This window comes from Cyprinodon variegatus, unplaced genomic scaffold (genome assembly GCF_000732505.1).
Source record: "Cyprinodon variegatus isolate N-32 unplaced genomic scaffold, C_variegatus-1.0 Scaffold38, whole genome shotgun sequence".
In the NCBI taxonomy this organism is placed as follows: domain Eukaryota; kingdom Metazoa; phylum Chordata; class Actinopteri; order Cyprinodontiformes; family Cyprinodontidae; genus Cyprinodon; species Cyprinodon variegatus.
Genome location: NW_015150491.1, coordinates 272,665 through 295,087, shown reverse-complemented (window position 1 = coordinate 295,087; position 22,423 = coordinate 272,665). Strand labels below are relative to the sequence as shown.

The following is a 22,423-nucleotide window of genomic DNA, read 5'->3' as shown; positions in this document are numbered from 1 at the left end:
TGTATTTATCTTGTTAAATGTAACGTGGCCAAAATTGAGCGCCTCTGCGAGTTAAAAATTACGGTCTGTAAATTGAAGTTATATTGTAAATGCAATTAATTACCCAGCCCAAATTTCCTATAGATACTTTACAAAAATACAATTTACTTTACAGTTTGTGTTTTGTTTTTTTACATAACCTGAGGTAGATGTGCTCCACAAGAAGCACAGTTATGTTTTGGGAAATTATTCTGGGTCTGGCTTGTTTTGCAATATTTGTAGCTGTTGTGACAAGTTGGTGAAGGTAAATCCAGCTGTTTAGAGCTGTAAATTAGACTGCTGCTCCTTCTCTGTTAGGTTGGAGAGGGAGGATGGAGCAGACAAAGACAGCCCTTTCACTTTTTTTTTTTTTTTCGGTTTTGTTCTCTTACACTTTGAGATGTTGCTGTAAAGTGCAGCATAAATACTACATATCATCATTATCATGAGATAATTATCGTGATTATTACCTCCATCCTGTTTTCGAACTTCATTATTCTTTCACAGCCACTCTCAAACGGCCAGTAGCATAAGCAAATTACTTATTTCAATAAGACCAAATCAAACCTCTTTGGCTAATTTTGCCAGTTGTAGATCACCTGAAACATACCCACTTACTGAACACGCTTTTTTGTGGATGTTTTTCCCACACAATTTATTAAAGATGAGGCCTGTAATCTGTAATATTGCTGATCTTTCAAACCTCATATAATTCCTGAACTTTGGAATTGTCTGATATTTTTCATTTAAAGCTCTTCTCTGCCCTTAGGCTACTGAGCGAAACAGGCAACAGGTCTGAGGAGGATTCAGAGAAGTGTAAGGAAGACTCTCAGGATAAAGAAAAGTCTTCGGACCAAAGGAAAGAGGTGTGTGTCTGTGAGCTAGCTCTTAAACCTATTTGATAGGATGCACAGAAGACATTTTTTTCTTTCTTTTCCCTCTGAACAGCTGCTGGAAAAGGTTAACCAGCTGGAGGAGCAGCTTGATCATGAGATGCAGGCCAAAGATGAACTGGAGCAGAAGTGCAAGTAGGAGTTGAGACGCACACATTAAAGTTTACTTTGATGGATTTTAGTACTTCCTGTACAATCCAAAAACTATAGTTAGAATTTTTGACATTGAATTATATTTAAGTGGAAAATCTTTCTTGAAAATAAACAAAATTCATTTTTGAATCAATAATTTCATGTATGTGTTTGGAAACCGACAGAATCAGCTACAATGATGGAGCTAATATTCTTAGAGATGTTGCAGTTGGTTAATTGAGAAAAACAATCTGATTGGTAATTTTTAGCTTCTTTTTAGTTTTTCTATAAATGATAATCCGGTGTTTTGTAGAAGTTAAGGGAATATTTAAAAGATTGAGTCTAAAAAGTGTTTTAATTATGACGAGTGTTGTATAGAAAATATTGTTTAGATTCCTACCTACTCTATAGTGTGACAGGAATTATGTAATGAAACTTCTTTTGGTTCCCAGAAACGCTACCAATCGTTTAGACAAGTTGGTCAAAGAATTGGATAAAGAGGTAAATATGGATTTAAGAATATCTGCATGTGTTTTAACCAAGTTTGGTATAATAAAGGAGACTGAATTAAGGAAGTTTGTTTTCATCCCTGCTTTGTTAGATGAACAGTCGGCAGAAAGTGGAAGCCTCATTGAGGCAGCTGGAGCGAGAGCGAGCTCTGTTGCAGCAGCAGAGTGCAGAGAACCTCCGCAAGGTGGAAATGGAGGCGGACAGGAAGCGCATCCTGGAAAACCAGAGTGAGTATTTAGTAGTCTTTACCTCCCTCTTGGCTTTTTTGATTTTCCAAAACTTTTAATGTTGTTTGTCTTGACTGGCTGTTTAATTACAGTAAACTGCTTGAAGGACCAGCTGGAGGACATGAAGAAGAAGAACCGTGACTCACACATTTTTAATGAGAATAATGTCCAGCTGCAAAAACAAGTGAGAAAGAAGCGTTTTTGTTGTCAGTCATCACAAAGCAATCTGCTTTTCTTGCAGAAATATGAGAACTTGTTGTCAAACTTTGCTTGTTTTTACAATGTGTATTTAGAAGATAAGTTGAATTACAAACAAGCATTTTCATCAAAGTTTATGGAGAGATTTGCTCTGAAATTTTAGAGTAAAAAAGTAAAACTTGCCTTATGCACATGATTGTACAGTATGCAACTCGGTATTTAAGCCTTCTAATAACATAAAATGTTTGTAGAATCATTCTTTATCAATCATAAGAAAGCTTAATAGGCCTTATAGATCTATATACGTCTCTAATGATTATACAGTTTTTACTACCAATAGTTTTATACTATAAGGTATTCCAGAGTTTTGCATAATGTCCCTGAGGAAGTATTTGTTCAAATTAGATAATGCAGAAACCCTTTTGTCAGGATTACAGCGATTATCTTCATTTTGAAAATCACAAGCTAATGGAAAGATACAGAGCACACTAAATAGATATAACAGCCTATGTTGAAAATCAATTATAAAGTTAATCTTTTCAAGGTCCAGACTGATAAAGTAGATGCAGTTTTATATCTCTAGGCTAAAAGATGCAGCAGGGGAAAGAAGGCAGGGTTTGTGATTTGATTACTGTGTCTAATGATGGCATACGACAGATAACAGCCCACCTGATGGACATAGAGTACACTGAGGTATAAAAAGAAATCAGGAAATGTTGTCCTGGCATCATTTACATTCTTTTGACACTCAGGAAATCATGAGCCAAAGCACTGTAACTGTACCATTGCTATGCAAAACGTAAATAATGTTAAAGTTGTTTTTTTTTTTCAGAAAGTCTTGTACTATAAGAAGTGTTGTTTAAAGAGTGATCACTCCAGGTATATAGAACTGGGAATAAGCCCTGAGGTGTAAGCGCCTTCAGGGGGCAGCAGCCTATATTTCTAAATATATGTTATATATGAACTCATGAATGTCTTAAATGCACCGCTATTTTATGTCCATCCTCCATTTTCAGTTCTGCTGACATAATCAACATCCTTGGCATAAATATTGAATCGACATAACAGTTTAATCAGTACCCTTGGATGTAGACTTTCCTTCCTCCTTACCTGAGTAACAGATAGCTTAACAGTACTATAAAGTCCAGCAACCACAGAGTAACTGAACTTCATTCCTTAAGATTACAAAGTTGAAAATATCTTCATATTCTCCTGACATCTTCTATTCGATTCGGTTGATTTCTGTAGCACCAATTCACAACACTCGTCATCTAAAGTCACTTTACAATTCAACCAGATCATACAGTCAAATTGATTTAAAGTTTTCCAATTAAGGAAAAATAGTTGATTGCATCGACTCATTGACTCGAAGGCAATCCCTCACAGTAATTATGCTTGTAGCTACAGTGGAGAGGAAAAACTCCCTTTTAACAGGAAGAAACCTCCAGCAGAACCAGGCTCAGTGTGAGCGGCCATCTGCTGAGGCCGACTGGGATTCAAGGAGACAGAAGCAGAAACCGAAAAAAGCAGCTGTAAAAGGCGGCCCCGTCCAGGAAACACACAGCCAGGCAGACGAGCTCCGAGTCAGCTCCCATGTCAGAGGATGAAGAGATCACATCCACCCAGTCACAGTCAGAGAAACAGGACTACACTGAAAAATACAGGCCAAGCTCCAACATCTATAAACAAAGGTGTTGATGGCAGCAGCACAGCTGACATTATATTCATTAAGGAACACAAAGTCACATACTTTACAGACTATTGTTCTTATTTTCTTATTCTTTCATTCTGTTATAATACCAGAACACCTCAAATTAACACCTGAGGATCAATAAAGTATATTCCGTATTCTACTCAAGACATAGCAGATTTTTTCCTCTTGTTATGTTGCTAAATGTTCTGCTATAATGGAAAGAAAAATAACTTAACAGTAAATGAAGATGAACTAAATCTGTTTTGGTTTTTTTCCCTTGTAGCTGGAGGAGGCCAACAGTGCCCTGCAGGCTGAGCAGAAGGCAACTGCCCTTCTGAAGAAGAGCCAGTCAGAAGCACAGAAACAAGCCCAGAACCTTGAAGTTAGCCTCAAGGAGATGGAGAAAAAGTGTAGCAGTCTTGAAGCAAACAAAGCGGAGCAGGAGAAGCAGATATGGGAGCTGCAAGCTGAACTGGAGGAGGAGAAGAGAGAACGCAACCTTAGCACAGAGGCCCTCGCTGACCTGCAGGGTGAGGCATGGAAACAACTAAATAGCCTGTTTATTATATTCATATTGCAAAATATGATCTAGACCTGTGTTTTTTAATATCTAATAAACCTGATATTCCAGTGTCCATGAAGTAAACATCCCATCAGTTGTGGAAAAGAAGGCATTACATAACTTATAGTTGCACGGAGAATTAGATATGAATGGTTTTCTGGATTCAGTCTTGGGAAATATTGGATCATAGGTGGAAACATTTGCTGAGGGAAGTGGAGAGGGAAGCAAGATGCCAGAATTTGACTTTTTCTTTTTAGAGGTGGCCTTAAACTTTGTTCTCCGTCCATATTGAGAGGCCTTCCTATGAGGTCAGAGGGGAATGTGTTGGGACAAAGTTTTACCTGTTTTCTGTGATGACTCATCACTCTTTTTGGGTGTATTCATGGAAAAGAAAAATAAACTTTAAGTGTCGTGTTTTTGTCTGCTTTGGGCAAAACATGAGCTATGACATAGAAAATGTCTAAAATTAAGCATGCCAGGTGTTAAATCATTTTGTGTTTGTGTTGTATCATTTTAGAGAGACATAAACAATCCCTCTGCGGTCCCATTATTTATTTTTCTAACTTATATTTTTTTATTCCTTCACCTTAGTTACTATTTCAGTCCTAGAAGACGAAGTTAAGGAGGCGAAATCATCTCTTTCCAAGGTCAAAGATGAAAAGAAGGAGCTGCAAACAAAGTTAAATAATCTTGAAAAGGTAAATCAGTATGTTCTCTTTGTGAATATATTTGAGTTCAATAAATTGGGTTTTAGATAACATAACACGAATGTTTTGACTGCAGGAAAAGAACAAGCAAGAGATTGACTTAACTTTCAAGCTCAAGTCGCTCCAGCAGAGTTTGGAACAGGAGGAGGCAGAGCATAAGGCCACCAAAGCAAAGCTCTCAGATAAAAAGGAAACCTACCAGTCTATCGAGGAGGCCAAATCTGAGGCTTTAAAAGGTGGGAAAAAAAGGAAGATAAATGTACAGATTCAGCTGGAACCCCTAGTATAGTAAGGATTTGTAAAAAGTGTTCACATAGAAAAGTAATTTATCATTAATGTAACCCTTAAAATGAAAAAGAAGACGGGCTTCATTTTGATAATGTTTATTAAAGTTGGAAAATCTAACTAGGACACGTTCTGTACTAAGCTTTGCCTATCTTTTATTTTTTGGCAGTCGTCTGTGGCCACCACATTTCTATTTAGAATAACCTGCTATTTCAAAGGTTTATGCTGTTATGCTCTCACAGATCTTTCTCTAATTAACTTTGAGGATTTGGTGCTTTTATGCACAATCTTCCTTTGTATAATTTAAGACCTCTGTAGAGTCTGAAAAATGACATTGTAGTGTCAACTGACCAAAACACAAAGTTACACGCAAAGTTGAAAAAGTTTCAACCACGTTTACTTTAAAAGAAGTTTTCTTGAAACCGTCTTTTTCTTGTTCTAATTCAATGTATTTAGATAAATGTTTTGGGGTGTGATTATGGTAATGCTTTGGACGATAGAGCTTTTCTTTAAATTTGAGCTACTGTAGATATTAAGGCTATAGTTTAACTATATTAGAAGACGTATGCCGACCATGAATCAGTTTAGGAAAAAAAAGTTAATGTCTATTTAAGGCATAAATAAAATCTGTATTTTGACATAAAAATTAAACTTCTTCCTCTTTTTTCGGTGCAGAGATGGAGAGCACTCTGGAGGAGGAGCGCAGCTTGAAGCAGCAGGTGGAAGAAAACTTGCTACAACTAAAGAAGGACCACTCGATGCTAGAATGGGATCACAAGCAAGCTCAGCAAAAGCTGGATGAGTTGCAGGCACAAAAGGAGAAGCTTTCTGAAGAGGTGACTTTAGAAGTAGAAAAGCATGAGCTACTGAAAAATCTGCCTGGGTTACAAGAGTTGCATTTAAGAATCTGCATGTTTATCGGGAGAATGGGAGATATTGTTCCTCCAAATATATGACATAAAATATCGTTAATAAATTAGCATTAAATAATCAATAATTGCATTTTTTAAATCAAACTTTAATAGGCCATAGAACATCACATTTTTATTTTTATTATTTATTAATTTTTTTAATCAATGATGGGGAAGTTATTGCTGTCCAAGTCACAAAGTTAGACCTGAAGTGGACTTCCAGTTTAAAAGTCAGAACATAGGATCTTATTTGAGGAGTCACAGTGAGACATTACATTAAATTTCACATCTAAGCTCACAGCAGCAGCTAAAACTACAAGCAAAGCCTAGAACAAAACAAAAAAAAGAAAACAATTATTTTTATGATAAATTTATTTAAACTATGATCAATTTGAATTGGGAAGTATTTATGTCATTATTTATTTTCGTCGTCGTCTCCAGCTTTATCCGGAACCACAATTATTTTTATTTATTTATTTTCATTATTTTTTTGGGCAAATATATTTGGGATTAAACCAATGGCGTAATGACACAACAAAAGGCCCATAATGACACAACAAAAGGCCCATAAACAACATTATCTGGGTGGGGCCCATATGCAGTACAACACCCTACACCGCGCCAACACCCCCCTCCCGCCGCCGCCGTAGCCAACCCAACCGAAATGTGCTCCATACATACACGCTTCATCATTTAATCATTCTTCACATTCACTAGACATGGATATAATTTAGTATAATCTGCTGTAAAATCAGTCTTATCGGGCTACCTTGAGTTTCACGGTCGCAGTCAATTTCCTGTTCGCAATCTTCACTCACTGTAGCAGCAACATCTCCCTCTATGGTTCTTTAAAAGAACGTCTTTATTTTGGGAAGTTTTTTCCATTCTTCCAGCAGCTTTTCTTTCCTTTTTCTTTTCTGGAATCCGCTTAAGTACCTCTTTTTGGTCTCCATCGTCGCTAACACATTTTACATAACGGTTATGGTTTCAATCTATGCTCTGGATTACCCATAATTCCAAGTCGTATTGTAAAAAATAGAATACTCAAATACATCGTTCTTTTAAGATCTTTATTGCGGTTTGAAACATATATGAGCGTATTTTTTTACCAAACGTCTAATGAAATATACACAGTTGACATGTTGAATAAAAGTACCACTGTCTGCTGCTATTGGTCCCATGTTTAAACGGCTCACCATCATGTTGAAATCTGCCATGTGTTGGGGTATAAATAAGGTCCGGTCAGTCAACCTAGTGTCAGGTGGGTTGAAGAGGAAGTTTTCACACCATCACATCTGCAAAAAGACGTCCTAGACCACAATTGCGTTGGGGCCAACAGGTGACAGCGACGGGGCCCCTAAGCAACTGCATACTCTGCTTATCGATAATTACGCCATTGGATTAAACTGTTATTAAATAAAACCTAGTCCTCCCAGAAGCTTATTATAAGAACTGGATTTTTCAGCCTAGTTATTGACAATAGTAAGATGAGAAAATAAAGCTAATAAATCATTTGTTGTGTAGATATAGATCTTTTCTCCTAAAATGCTCACTATTTAACAGGCTGTTCTGTTTGCTTGTGTGTCTAGGTGATGGACCTCACTCTACGCCTGGAACAGGAGATCCAGAAGCGAAGTAAAAGCCAGAGCGAACTGAAAGCTCACAAACAGCAGGTGTCTGTGCTCACCTCCTCAGAAAAACAGCTCAAACAGGAATTCAACCAACTCCTGGATATGAAGCAGAGTCTGGAGAAGCAAAACCAGGAGCTACGCAGGTCAGACTCGCATAAAATTTGCAATGAGCCCAATTTTCAAGCACACTCAGTGCTGCAGCTTTGAGTCTGTCTTGTTTTTTTGGCTGCTTTGGCTCTCATGCTCAAGCTTGGCCTTCAGCTGTGATTGACAGACTTTTGGTGTTATTTCAGGGAAAAGCAAGAGGCTGATGGCCAGCTGAAGGAACTGATGGACCAGCTGGAGGACGAGCAAAATTTTAATGTAACTCTCTCTCTTTAGTGCATCTGTCAAACAGTAGTGACAGCCGAATATTTCACAGTCAGTAACAGCTCCAACAGCATGACTGTTCAGCTTAGTGAAAAATATCATAAATCTGCATCATTAAGCACTAATGTACAATGTAAAATCTGTAATGATGTGTTTCTTTTTACCACAGACCCTGTACAGAAAACAGATCCATGAGCTGAAGGATGAAAATGATGAAAAGAATAAGATGTACCAAGAGGCACAGCAGCAACTGGCAGAATACCAGGAAGAAAGGTAACAGTCAAGTTTCACATAATAATGTTGTAAATGCTGTTCCAACATAAAATAATGTTATAACTGTAGTAAAGATCAAAAAAAGAAAATGGGGAAACTCAATCACTACTTTCCCTGTAAAAGAATAAATGTTTATCATATTACTAACACAAATTTCAATCTATTTTATTAGGACCTTTGTGGCAAATTTAATCCAGTTCAATTAAAAAAACACTTTACTGACCTCAAAGGAAAATTTAATGTTGTAACTCATATGTTTAAACTTAAATTATGTATTATTTTTATAGAATCTTTTTTTAACTACCGTATTTTTAAAATACGGTAAAATACCGTACTTCCTAAAATATTTAAAAAAAAATCTCAACATAGATATAATACCCCTGCAAAATCCTGAACAAGCAGTTGCCCTTTTATAAGTCAAATTATTACTCAATACAGTCTGGCAGTGTCTATTTTAGTTTAGCTGATTTTAATGGTACAATTTTGGCATTTTAATCCATCATGTTAAAATGAAACCTGGCCAGCATGGCCAAGGGCTGCGTTAACTGGGGAAGCAGTCAAGAGTAAGTGAAACTTTGGAGGGCTGCGGAATATGAAGCTCACTACAGTGAAACGTGCTGCCTTGGCAATTTTCTGTGCTGAAATCCCTAAAAAGAAAAGGCGACCAGCGTATTTGGACAAAGACATGGCTGAGCAAACATAGCTACTACGGTCTTTCAATTTTACAGAAAGAACTCCATTTCACTTGCATCCCCGCTATGACTCCGCCATGAGAGGCTGATCGCCCCTCGTTACCCCCTGTACACTACACGATGCACGATCAGGCTGAAAGTCAGCCCTCTCAAAGAATTCTCGCACAACTGGAACGTCGGCCCGAAAAGGGCAAAAAATCGTACGGTGTAAGCCTGGCTTCACTTTTAAAGCAAACAAACCTCTAATAAAGTTCAACCCAGCTACTAGGAAAATTGATTTACATCATAATTACAAGAATATTCCAGCTATTAAAAATGTAACTGCAGTTTCTACCTTGCTGCATCTTTTATCTTCTAGACTTTTTTTATACACTAAAAAATTGTCATCATCTAACACAGTACAGGTATACAGTAGATTGCATTAACAGATGTTGCTTAAATTAGTGGATATACATGTTTTCTTTGTGGTATGTCTACTGCCTGCATCAATACCGTGAGAACAATAGATTGTACAGCCCTACAGTAAATGTGCAAAGCTGGTAGAGACATGCCCCAGGAGATTCGCTGCTCTCTTTGCATTGAAAGGAAGTTGAGCAAATTATTGATTATTCAGTAGATATCTCACAGTTTCAAGTGTTACTAGCAATCTTTTATATATGTATATTTTTGGTTTTTATAGTGTGCAAATCTAATAAAATGTATTGAGGTTTGTAACATAAAGGTATTCAAGGTTGTATGATTGATCTTGCACTGTAAGTTTCAGTTGTTGTGGTTATTTTCTGTTGCTAAAAGTAACAAAGCATATATTATCTAAGCCTTAAAGAATGAAACAGACTTTCCTAACAAGTGCTAATGCTCTCCTGTGAATTCTTCTGTAGCCAAAAATCAGACTATGGGTTTCTCAAAAATATGGAAGCCAAACTGAATTAGAAAATGTCCCAAATGTTAAAAGAAAAGAAAAAATAGTTTCTATTAGAAAATCTGGTTCTGCATTCTTTATAAAAATCCAGTCAATTACAGAAATGTCATTGATTGATTATGTTCTGACATGCTACAGGCAGAGGAGTTCTAACTGGCATTATGAAGTTAATTCTCTTTAAAGTTTATTCAGCTCGAGCAGCTTAATAAGGGTTCATGTTTTTCTCTCTCCTGCTTAGGGCTTCTATGGCAGCGCAGCTGGAAAGCAGTTTGAAAAAAGCAGATTCCGAGCGACTTGCTCGCTCTGTCGCCGAGGAGCAGTACTCGGATTTGGAGAAGGAGAAGATCATGAAGGAGCTGGAGATCAAGGACATGATGGCGAGACACAAACAAGAGCTCAATGAAAAGGAGGCCACCATCACCTCAGTGAGATATGACTACATGGATTATAGCTGAGCTTTAATCCAATTTAATAACTTTTAAAACAAGTATATCCTTTTTTCTTTTTATGAAAAAACTGATTACTTTAAACATCTTTATTGAAATTAAGCAACAGAAAAAAGTTCATTGCATTTAAACACAACCAGATTTTGATCCCAGCAGCACAGTTCAATTTAGTAAGAAAGACTTCTTAAACAGATAATACAATCTTTATCTTGCAGTACTTGCAGGGATTGATTTTCCACCATGCTCCTCTAAAAATCATACTTAGGTTTTAATTTCTATTTATGCACAATTTAAACATTGTATTTTCACTGGATTAATATTGAAATCAAAATAGATTTAATGAATTTGAGCACTTTAATGTTAAGTAATGGCAGATTATTGGAGTATGCCTCACCGTTGTTTGGGTGCACTTCCTTTTTACTTTGTTACTTTTAATGCTCTCTTTGTTGCCACCTAATTGAGTGGCATGGTTATTTCTCTAGTTCTGTTAAAAATTAAATCTGGAAAGATTTCAGACACAATACATTATTTTCATAATGCATATATAGCTTGTATGTGACCAAAAATATGTTTTTATTCAGTGTAACACTGAAACCCTTTGCATTCATTGCATACACCTCTTATTTAGATGGAAATCCCTAAATTAATTTAAAGATAACTGCAAAGTACTGACAAGTACTAACTGAAAGTGATTACATAATAGGAGAGGAGGCTAAATACCTGCCTGCATTATATTTTAAATTAATCGTCTGTATTAAGTCTGGAGGCCTAGTCTAAAATTGGTACATATAACAGAAAATACCATATATTTCTGCTTCCTCCCAGAAACACCACGAAATCTTTTTTTAAAATAACTTACATTTGTGGCTGACATCAGCTCACTTCTATCTCCTTCTTCACAGCTGGAAGAGTCCAACCGCACACTGACAGTGGATGTAGGCAACCTGGCCAGTGAGAAGGAAGAATTGAACAACCAGCTGAAAGAGCTCGAACAAGGTGAGACCTGCATTTTAATGTGAATATGACAGAAATTACAATTCCAGCTGATCCCTTGAAGCATGTCCAAAAGCTCTCCTTATTAACTAGTTGCCAGGTATGTTTGTTTGTTGCCTCATTCTTCCAATATTGCACAACTATAAATAACAGGATACATTTTTCCGCTTTCTGCACTAACTTCTTTATAAGCAAAACCACAGTTGTAAAGGAGCTTTAAAAGAAAAAAAAATACGGAAAATCTAAAACTTTGAGCTTTTTTTTTCTTTCTGCATCACTGAAAATCTACAAATACATAAAGTTTACTCAGAATGAAACAGATAAACACATAAAACATTATATAGTTATAGCATTTAATCTATACCAGTTAGATTAGAGTTCCCTTTCTTCCTTTATTATTCTTTGTTTTGCTTGTTCTGATGTTTTTTCTGTACTGCTTACAATTTGTTTTATGTAAAATGCAGCAGTTGACTGAATTGTGGCATCTGGGGTTGTGTGACATTTATTAGCCAAGTGGGGTTTTTGATTAAATGTTTAAAAAGGCTTGCCACATTTACTGTGAAGTTATTTAGATATTGCACCAGAGTTGAGTAACCACTGTAACTTTGCTGTACGGTGATGGAAACAAAATGGTGACAGAATTTTTTTTTTGCATTTTTTTAAATCATTTTTATTATGTCCAGTTTGAATTAAATCTCATGAAAAATTCTTAGTCAGGTAGTTCCTGAAATGGAGACTTCAACATTTGTTTTTTTTTCAGTGTATCACTAGCTTTAAAATGATGTTCAATGTGTTTTACATAAAAATGTAAGTTTTAAACTATAATGACAATTTTGTTTACCTGTTATAGAACTCCAGAAAGCCAAAGAGACGGAGAAGAAGATTGAAAGCCAAAAACTATCTTTGGAAAAGCAAATTCAGACTGAAAAGACTCTTAAAATTCAGGTGCGTCCACCTACACAGGTCTGAAAATTGTCCATATTTTCTCTTACTTTTGAACTTCAAAAAACAAAAAATAGTTATTTTCTGTCATCTTTCGTTAAGAACATCTTGCTGCCTCAGGCTTGTATTGAACTGTGGACATCTGTAAGGAAGCATAAATACACCTTTTCTCACAGCAGCATTGATTACTGCAAGCCTCCCAGCTTACTGAGCCTCAGAGTTTATATTTACCATAAAAATAGTTTTTTCTTTTTTAATGTAGCTTGTTTTTGCTCCCAGGCTGTGAACAAGCTGTCTGAGGTGATGGCAAAGAGGAAGGATCAGGAGCGAGGAGGCATCCGGATTGTCAACTCTGAGGTGCACAAGACGAAGCAGGAGAACAGGAAGCTGCAGCAGGATCTGAAAGCAGAGAGGCAAAAAATTAACAGCATCCTCTTCAAACACCAGAAGGAGCTGGAAGACGTACAGGCGGTCAGTGCACCCACAACATGCCTGAAATATATGCAGCTTATATAGGCTACTTGTTAACAGAAAACCTCTGTTTTTGACACACCAAAAAAAGCTGCAGTTTCTTTTTACTGCTCAGATTCCTTCTGGGTAAAAGGCTACAAATAATACGTTATTTGCAAAGAACTTTGATTGTATAATGTAGACAACAGATAAATTAGGTTTGTAGGGCCTATAATTACATGTACAAGTCAGGTCAAAAGCTTAAATACACAGACCAGAAATATATTTGTTTTTGGTATTAAACCATGCATCTAAAAAGTTTTTTTTTAGGGATCTGAGGAATATTAAACAGCAAAAATATTATACATATTTAAAGGGGAAAATACTTTTACCACAACATTGTATATTATGTTTTTTCTAAGCGTCTCTCTTATATAAATAGTTTTTCAGATTAGTCTTAGTCTTTAAATTGAGAATTTTTTTGTAATGTATGTGTGTCTGTGTGCACAGCTGTTGGTGGATGAGAGCCACCACTGCCAGGAGTTGCAGATGATTCTGGACAGCAGAGAAAGCGACATTGAGCATCTTCGCTGTCAGCTCACGTCGCTTAGTGTTCACTCTCTGGACACCACCAGCATCAGCAGCAATAACGATTTGGAAATTGCTGATGGATTCCCAGGTAGGCCCTCAATCTAAGCTCCTCACATCTCTCAGATTTCTCCCTGTATTATTGAACACTTAAAGATACTGCTGCATGGATTCCCCTTCTTTTTATTGTTTACTTCTACTTCTTTCTTCATTTTCCCACTTTTCTTACCACACAACCTGGCTTTCATGCTCCTGTTCAGTGCGCATTACTCATTCTCGTACCTCCGAGTCAATGTCCTTTACCTATCAGCGCTCCCACAAATCTGTCTGCATTGATACTCGGCCCAACCTTCGCTCAGCTCGGGCTCTGTTGGACTCCGAGCCTGATGATGAGGAAGAAAACGACTATCCTGAAGTGCAGGGCCAGGGCCCTCTGCCTCTGACCTATCCACAGTCCCCTGAGCCTGAATCTGGAGGTGATCCTGCACGTCGTAGAAGTTTGAACTCCAACCAAACATGTTTTTAGCAACAACAAAAAAAGAAGTTCTGTGGCTTTGCTGCTAATCTTTCTCCTTCTTTTGACTTTTTGTGTTTGCTTGACATATTAAAACTCACAGCATGGTCTTGCTGAGCTGTCCTAAATGTAATCTGCTTATAGAAGACAATTACAGACTTGAATTGATGTTGAGATTTTTCAAAACTCATGATTTAATCTTCTTTGCTAAAATCGTCTCACTGCATAATTTATTCTTTCCTCCCAGAAAGACAAGCACGTTGCATAAATAACACATTCCAAACGCTTAAAAATGTTAAGGTTTGTTTTTAGTGAGTTCTATGATTGAAGGCTGCTCTCCTTTTAATGCCACCATCTTCCTGTTTTTTTTTGTTTTTCTCTCTTTCTGCTCACTAGATTCCAGGCTGGAGGGATGGCTCTCGCTTCCTTCCAAGAACACAAAGAGAATTGGCTGGGACAAAAAAGTAATCAGTCCGACAGTGTTTCTTTTTTTAAGGGTTATGTTTATTTTGTTATCAGCAAAGTCCTTTCCTCATTTGACCTGCTTTGATCTGCCTTTCCCTTTCCTTTGCAGTATGTGGTTGTGAGCAGCAAAAAAATCCTGTTTTACCACAGTGAGATGGACAAAGAACAAGCCAAGCCATTCATGACGCTTGACATTGAGTGAGTCATTACAACCTGAATATCTAAAATTTTCTCTGAACAGGAATGCAAAACTCAACTTTAAAGAAAAGGCTGTAAAACTGGACAAAATTGAAAAAAATATTTAATCAATCCTATTACAGCCTGTGTGTGTTTCTTTAACATATTTAGAAATAGGGATATTTGATTTCATATCTATCAAGTTCATGTGATTAATACAAACTAATCAGCATTTTCTAGGTTTTTATAGCTTGTATTGTGGGCGTGTAACGAAAAAAGAGACAGATGTAAAAACAAAAAACAAAAAAAAACAACATCAACAAGGACAAGTAGAAAGCCACAAGAATCTCCTCACTTAAGCTATTTCAGCTCATTGTGGTGACACGAGGCGTCATTGTTTTGTCTACTCTTCTTTTCACTGTTTGGAGTACATGCTTCAGTGAAAAGCTTTTTGTGAGTAAGGTTGATGTTTTGGGTTTATTTTTAGTTAAATCATTCTTTCTCAGACATGAATAAAAGTTAAAAGAATCAGACACTGCTAGTTTCTTTTTTATATGGGAGTCTCCGTATTATTTCACAATACTGTAGAAAAAGTTGTGATTACTTAAATAAAGGCTAAAACATAACAGTTGAATGTTCTTCTTTTCCTTATATGGAGAAAAGTGTTTTAAATATTGTGACAAAGCATTAGGGACATGATAAACTCAACCAAAATGAAAAATAATGAAAGTCCTCTATAATAAGTTTGTGTTTATTTTGTTTTTTATCATTTTATGAAACAAAATCTGACTTAACTTTTTATTAATTTACTTTGGGACAGATGGGGTTTCAAATATCTTTTCGGTTTGCTAAATGCAAGGTTATTCAGAAATATTTCTTGAAAACTTCTAAGTTTCTAATTTCTGTTTCCATTTTAGAAAGCTGTTCCATGTCCGACCCATAACTCAGACAGATTGTTACCGAGCAGATGTCAAAGAAATCCCTAGAATATTCCAGGTAATAAGTGACTATGATTCTTTTACCTTGTTTCTTGTGCATATTTCTTTATAATAAAGTTCCTTCATCTCACCTTTTCCTTCAGATCTTGTATGCCAACGAAGGGGAGAGCAAACGCGAGCAGGAGGAGGCGGAGGAGTCTTCACCATCCGAACGTTCCCCTTTTGTCAGCCACAAAGGCCACGAGTTTGTTGGCACCATTTACCACCTCCCCTCCAGCTGTGATGCCTGTTCACGGCCCTTATGGAATGTCTTTAAGCCTCCAGCAGCACTTGAGTGCCGCTGCTGCCACGCCAAGTTCCATAGAGACCATCTGGACAAGAAAGAAGAAGTTATACCGCCCTGCAAAGGTATCATTGTTTTGTTTTCAGGGGTTCTTTTGTAACCTGTTAAAATATGTAATGTATTTTTAATAAAAAAAATAAAATGGAAATAGTTGAGAAAACCTGTTTTCACACATTTTTGTTTAGACGTTAATGTAGTAAATTAGTTTAGAGCCATAGGGGTTGTAAGAAGTTAAAGTTTGTATAAAATAGGTTAGTTTTCTCATTTTTAGATTGGCCTTATAAAAGTAATAATCCCCCTAGAACTTAACATTTAAACTTCTTCCAAAAGAGGAAGTTTTTTAAACAGGTGGAACCCCATAACTAATTAAATGTTCTATAATCAAGATATCTGATGTTTGATGTTTAATCTTATAAAGAAAATATTTCAAGTCAAAAAGTATTTTAAAGAAAAAGAAAAACTTTAATTTCCATCTTTTGAACTTTTCATCTTTACATTGTAAATCCTCCCTAGTGAACTACGATGTGTCCACCGCCAAAGACCTACTCCTGCTGACTGGCTCCCAGACGGAACAGCAGCGTTGGGTCAGACATCTCCTCAAGCGCATCCCGAGGAAAACCTCAACACTAAGTCCTCCCCCTGCAGCTCGGAACATCTCTGATGATTCTCTGCCGCGTTCCTCTCCACAAGTGTCCCCGCACTCCTCTCCGAGGACCTCCCCTCGCCTGTCTCACCGCCGTGCCATCAAGGTCCAGTCCACCAGACACCAGCAGACATCAGAGAACTCAAGGTGAGGGGTATAGACATACGGCTTTGAGAGACCAGTCAAACATTTTCACGTTTCAGCCACCAATTTAAATGTCTTTCTAAAATTTTTTTTTGAACACATCGTATCATTAAAAGGTGGCAGAGTATTTTTGTTGTTGTTGTTTTTCATTCTTTTTTTATTGTGCCATAAAAAGTTGTATGTTTTTCCCCAGAAAGCTTCTCGAGTCATTTTCACATGCAAAACACTGAAAGCAACAACAAAAAAAAGCACTTACTCCTGACCCAATAGAATATTCACTAATCACATATCTTGCGTCTGTAATGAAGCTCGATAGTCTCAGCCACACCCTAATTGGCTTTCATCCTGCAGCTCGGGCCCTATGCTCCGTATCATCCTCCACTGACCCTTGATCTCCTCACCTCTGACCCCACATTTCTAAAATCTCTCACGCTTGGAGACTGTAAGTAGAAGGAGCCCAGTAAGCCTTGTCCGCCTGCTTCATTGCTGTGCTGCAGTGCCAACTAACCACTGCCACATATAGAGCAGCATGTACATGCATAGTGACACGTGAGCTAGACTTCGCTCGACACTTCCTCCTGGTGACTGTGGCAGGCCTTGACAGAAACAGATTTGATGTCATTCCTTGAAACTCATCTTTTCAGGCTGCTTGAGTTTGACCTGAAAGACTGGATTTGGTCCATGGGTGATGATGATGATGATGGTGATAATGGTGGGGATGATGATATTTTCTTCTGAAAGGAGAGACAGAGGGTAACTCCACCTCTGCATGAAAACCGTTTGAACATTATAAATTAGGCATTTTTTATTTATTTATTTATTTATTTTTTTACAGGAGCATGTTTTTGTGTGATTCACGAATTAAACAGTTTAGTGCAAAACTAGCATTAGAATGTTTGATTTTTGAATTTCCACAAGCCTTGTAAGCTGCATCCTACTACAAGTCTCTACAAAAGGATAAAATCCTCCATTATAAAACAGTGCCTTGCAAACATGCAGAAGGAGCCTACCCCTGCATGTGTCTGCATTTTTAAGCCCTGATGCGTTTGAATGCAGAGTAGCTTTCTTGTTTTAGTATGTGTGGATTTCGTGTGGGCGTTGTTTTAGATATCTTGCCACTCTGCTGCTTGCAAACCAAGTTTTTCTCACTCTGCTTTTTTTTTCTTCTCCCCCATCTCTCTTTCAGTTAACCCCAGCTCTGTTTTCATCCATCTGGATCGTCTGGACCCAGTTGACCGCGTATGAAAAGTCCATAAAAAGGAAAAAGAAAAGCAAAACACATGACAGAAATTCAGATTAACCGGCTGTTGTCATGAGAACTGGAATGTATTCTGTCATTTTTGACAGGGGGAGCCTCAACCACATCTTTATAATGAGACTGCTTTTTTTAGAATCATTATTGAACTCATTTAAAGTCGTTTGCAAAATGTTCCTTTTTTTTCCGTAGAAACCCATACAGTAGAAAAACACAAAGCACAGCTCATATAATAGGATTGTTATATTTCTATGGGTATTGTAGAGGCACATTATACAGGGTGTCCTGTAAATGTATGAACAGAGTTTTAGAGTGGGAGATTTTATCCTTTCGAGCCTTTGTCGTGGATGTTTTATCACACTAAATATAGACATCCCAGCTTTACAGAACAATGTGAAATGTATTTCTTCTCACAGTTCAATATTCAGGACATTAAAACAAACATACAAAAATGCTATGATGTTTTTTTCTATTTTTGTCTTACCTCAAAACCTGCCTGACTCACATTCGAGTATCTCATGTGGACTGTGAGAGAAAAAAGATCCAGAAAACTTCAACATCAGCAATCCTTGAGTTTATGCACAAGTTATTTGCTGTGAATTTTGTAACTAAATATGCAAGCCCAATTATGTGCATACAACAATTTTGGTGTTTATAAATTGGTTCCAGAAAAACCACCTCCTTTTGTAGCCACCGACAACCTTCAGCCTCATTTCTATTGGAATCTTGCAACCCTCCTCATCAACCTTAATGTCTTTCCCAAAAGGCATTGTTATCATCCATGGAGGATGTCCCACTTCCCACTTGGGCTTGAATTTGTTCTTGATCCCTTTCCTCTTAGTCTACTTTCATACAAAAATGGCTTCGCAGTGTTAAGTCAAAGGTGTTTATTTAGCATGTTTTCACAGAAAGTATAACAATGTGCTGCTTTCCATTCAAAAACTGAAAATCTATCAAAATTAAGCGCTATGTTTCCTGCAGAGGTCTGAGCACCAAAGACAAAGTAATTACCGGTATATCAATAAATTTCTCATAATTGTCTTTTTTCTTTGTGTGAGTTTTTCAAATTAAAATGGGACGAGCACGTAGGACGGCCTTACGTACATACAGTGGTGTCAAAAGTTCACACTTTTGTTACTTAAAGCTTAAGTGTGTAATTTTCAGCAACATCTAACGTCCAGACTGCAGACCGCAGCAACATGAACATCTCCCCCTCACCGCTTCTCCCCCCCAACAGTACGGCGAGCGTTACGGGACAAAATGTCTTCCACGACGTCCGCATCACCTACCTTCTCAAGTGATGAGGTTTGTTTACATAGATAATTTTACAGATAGTATTACATTAGTCTGTGTAGGGTATAGATTTCATGTAGACTTAAGATAATAAATATACCCGCTTTCGAGTGTAATGGGCGATCTCGCAATCGCTAGTTTGTTGGCTCTGCGCTGCCGTAGCGCAAAGATGTCTGCCTCCATGGCTGCGAGACCCGCTCCTATGTAATTATAAGTAACGAATTCTAAGGCAACGCAAATATTAAGGTTAAGAGGCTGAGCTCGTAGATGATGATAAATAACATAGTTATGTATAATATATTACATTTATGACTGTATATCCCTGTAATTATTACACACTGTAGCTTTAAGTAGAAGTATATACTGCAGTTAAAAAACACTGGTAAAAGTTGAAGTATCAACTTGACCTCTTTACTCAAGTAAAAGGGAAAAGTATGTGCTCAAAAAAATACTTAAAGTATAAAAGTATAATGTAACCTTTAAAAAAAAAAAAACCAAAAGCCAACAAAAGAAATGAAAACCCAAATTTTTTTTTAACTATTTTGAAAAGTTCTTTGAGATAGGGCCAAGGATGAGGGAGGTCCAGTTGGTCTCCATCTCCCGATACGCTCGCGCCTGTGTCCGACCTTTCAGACATTTCAACATCTTTTTCTGAATCCGACATTGTAGCATGGCATAGACAATTCACGTTTGCAATTTTAAGAACACCTGCTTGCTTCTGATGATTTCCTTTAGCTAACCAATGAGTTTTTTGGTTATATAACTCATGCAATTACACTAGTTTTCACTAGATGTGGATGGATCCAATGATCTACATTGGATGATGCACAGGACGGGAAATAAATATTTATAAACATTAAAGAGTAACGAGTAACATTTGTTTTAAAAATGTAGGGAATAGAAAGTACAGATACTTGTGTGAAAACATAATGAGTAGAAGTCAGAAGTAGGAAGAAAAATAACTAATGGAGTAAAATATAGATACCTAAAAAGTGTACTTAATTACAGTAACAAAGTATTTGTACTTCAAACTTGACACCTCTGCGTACATATATCACCAGAATGATTGACACTTAGCAGGACCACTTGTTATGATGATCCACCCAGAAAAAGTACATCCTCCACTATACCGTTAAGCAATAAAAAAGGCCTTTGGACTGAAAATATGAATCTGCTTTGTCTCAAAGTGACCCCTTTGGCAAATAATTTGTTTAATAAGACTCTTAGGCACATTGTTTTAAGCAGCCTTTAACAATTCAAATTTGTCACACAGACAGTTTGTTCTGATTTCTTCAGCTGAATTTATAAAGATAATAAATATTCAGGTTTTGCTGTGTCAGTGTTTTACTGAATTACCTTTAATATTTTCTAGAGACTTTACGTTCCTGGTAATGTATTTGCACAGACAGTCTTATTTTAAGTCATGCAGTACACTACACTGCAAAAAATTTAAATCTAGAGTATTTGTTTTTAGATATGTGCACTTTTTCTTGAATTGAGGGGGTAGGTGAGACAGTATACAAGACAAAAGACATTTAAATAAGAGCAAATATTGTCTTATTTCAAGGGCATATTATCTAATTACCTTATTTTAGGGGTAAAAAATACTCAGTCCATTGCCAAATCATCTCATTTACCTACTCATATTAATGGTAAGACATTTAATTATTTCTAGATCGCTTTTGCAGTGTACCTCGTATACTTTAAATTACATTTCACCAAAAAAACTAAACCCAAATTAGATAATTACATCTTATTATCAATGCATCAAATATATCACCTTTTGTTTTGTACACTGAGAGCCGTATATTTCAGAGGGACTGTAGTTTACAAGTGCATTTGGACTGGTCTGAAATCAATCTTTCAGGGCACCCCAAAGCCAACTATCGCCTCTATCCACAATGTAATGGTTAATTTGTTTCCCAGATGCTATTATCTTATCCCATATTTCAGGTTTTAATCCAATATGAGTGTGACTCCATGTTTTGAATAATTTCCAGCAGATAAAACCTGCTCCTCCTGCCTCTATATTGTAAATTCTCTTCATGTACATTTTTAAAAATGTGTCTGTCTTCATCTGAGGTAAGTTCTTTATTTTATTAGGCTTTTTTGTGCTTCTCTACACTTAACAAAAGAGGCTTTCTCTGAATCTAAAAAAAAGAACAAAACTGCAGATTCTACATGGAAATGGGGACACAATTACCTACTGTGCCACAGGTGCATTGTATTAACATTACCAATGCAAATCTTTAAACCATAATCATTCCGAATGTCTCATCTAAAAGCCTTTAATGGAGAGATAGCTGCAATTATGTTAGAAAGCTGTTGCACTCAAAATCATAAAGTAATATGGTGGCCCAAAAGTGTACAAAGTTGTTTTTAAACATTCTCCTCCTGAGATTGGGACTCTATGAAATATTATAGGGCAAAAAAATTAATAAGTGTTTTATTGCAGCAGAAAAAAATCCAGGCCTTCATTTTAACAAATATTCAGTGCATGGAAGAAATTGCACACATTCTCAATAGTTTTACTTAAGACACAGGTATTTGGCTTTTTGGCTGACCTACTTTATACAATCACCTAGTCCCAATATGATACCAGTTATTCTCCCATTAAACTCTACAATGGTACAATGAACAGAATGGGACATTTAACCATTCCCCTTTGCACCAACTTTGCCTCTCCTCAGTTTTTATAGAGGTTTTATGTGTTGGAACTAAGATGGTCATGAAAAAGATTCTGATTGACTAAATCTGTTTTGTTTACTTTTTTTTTAATCATTATCATACGGAAAGATCAAGTTTGGACCAACATAAGGTCAGAGATGGGAAGTAACGAAGTACAAATACTTTGTTACTGTACTCAAGTAGATTTTTCTGATATTTTTACTTTACTACTATTATTTTTATGGCGACTTTTTACTTCTACTCCTTACATTTTTACACAAATATCTGTACTTTCTACTCCTTACATTTTTCAAAAAATGGCTCGTTACTTTAGTTTTGAATCATTTCAATGGAGTTACCGTTATTATTTTTTATGTTATCAATACCAAATTCAATGTAATTGGATGGGAATCTACGTTGCATTTGACGAAACACTACAAGATGAATCGACAGATTCGGCGGTATTCATTCGCGGCAAATCATTGCAGCTTGGTGGCGGTGGCGTTAGCATAGTAGCATAATACAACAGAGATCTAGTCCTATTG

The 22,423-nt window shown here is 36.7% G+C and overlaps 1 protein-coding gene across 4 annotated transcripts in view; it reads left to right on the top strand.

Annotated features, from left to right (window-relative positions):
• Positions 1-18,377, top strand: part of LOC107081643 (rho-associated protein kinase 2-like) — a 43,172-nt gene extending 24,795 nt beyond the window's left edge. The window contains exons 10-34 of one of the 4 annotated variants that reach the window (XR_001481104.1): positions 788-884; positions 967-1,046; positions 1,496-1,544; positions 1,645-1,780; positions 1,873-1,964; positions 3,955-4,201; positions 4,825-4,931; positions 5,017-5,176; positions 5,901-6,061; positions 7,726-7,910; positions 8,061-8,130; positions 8,306-8,409; positions 10,259-10,445; positions 11,369-11,462; positions 12,310-12,404; positions 12,681-12,872; positions 13,362-13,530; positions 13,700-13,915; positions 14,350-14,417; positions 14,528-14,616; positions 15,513-15,591; positions 15,677-15,941; positions 16,390-16,666; positions 17,015-17,105; positions 17,850-18,377. Coding sequence is in view for 3 of the 4 variants with exons in the window: in XM_015369815.1 (XP_015225301.1) it covers positions 788-884; positions 967-1,046; positions 1,496-1,544; positions 1,645-1,780; positions 1,873-1,964; positions 3,955-4,201; positions 4,825-4,931; positions 5,017-5,176; positions 5,901-6,061; positions 7,726-7,910; positions 8,061-8,130; positions 8,306-8,409; positions 10,259-10,445; positions 11,369-11,462; positions 12,310-12,404; positions 12,681-12,872; positions 13,362-13,530; positions 13,700-13,915; positions 14,350-14,417; positions 14,528-14,616; positions 15,513-15,591; positions 15,677-15,941; positions 16,390-16,666; positions 17,308-17,401 (3,313 nt within the window). In the remaining variant the exon portion in view is untranslated. Of the gene's footprint in view, positions 1-787; positions 885-966; positions 1,047-1,495; positions 1,545-1,644; positions 1,781-1,872; positions 1,965-3,954; positions 4,202-4,824; positions 4,932-5,016; positions 5,177-5,900; positions 6,062-7,725; positions 7,911-8,060; positions 8,131-8,305; positions 8,410-10,258; positions 10,446-11,368; positions 11,463-12,309; positions 12,405-12,680; positions 12,873-13,361; positions 13,531-13,699; positions 13,916-14,349; positions 14,418-14,527; positions 14,617-15,512; positions 15,592-15,676; positions 15,942-16,389; positions 16,667-17,014; positions 17,106-17,307; positions 17,417-17,849 lie in introns of all 4 variants that reach the window. The other 3 variants (XM_015369815.1, XM_015369818.1, XM_015369817.1) reach the window with 3 other exon arrangements.
• The last annotated feature ends 4,046 nt before the right edge of the window (positions 18,378-22,423 follow it).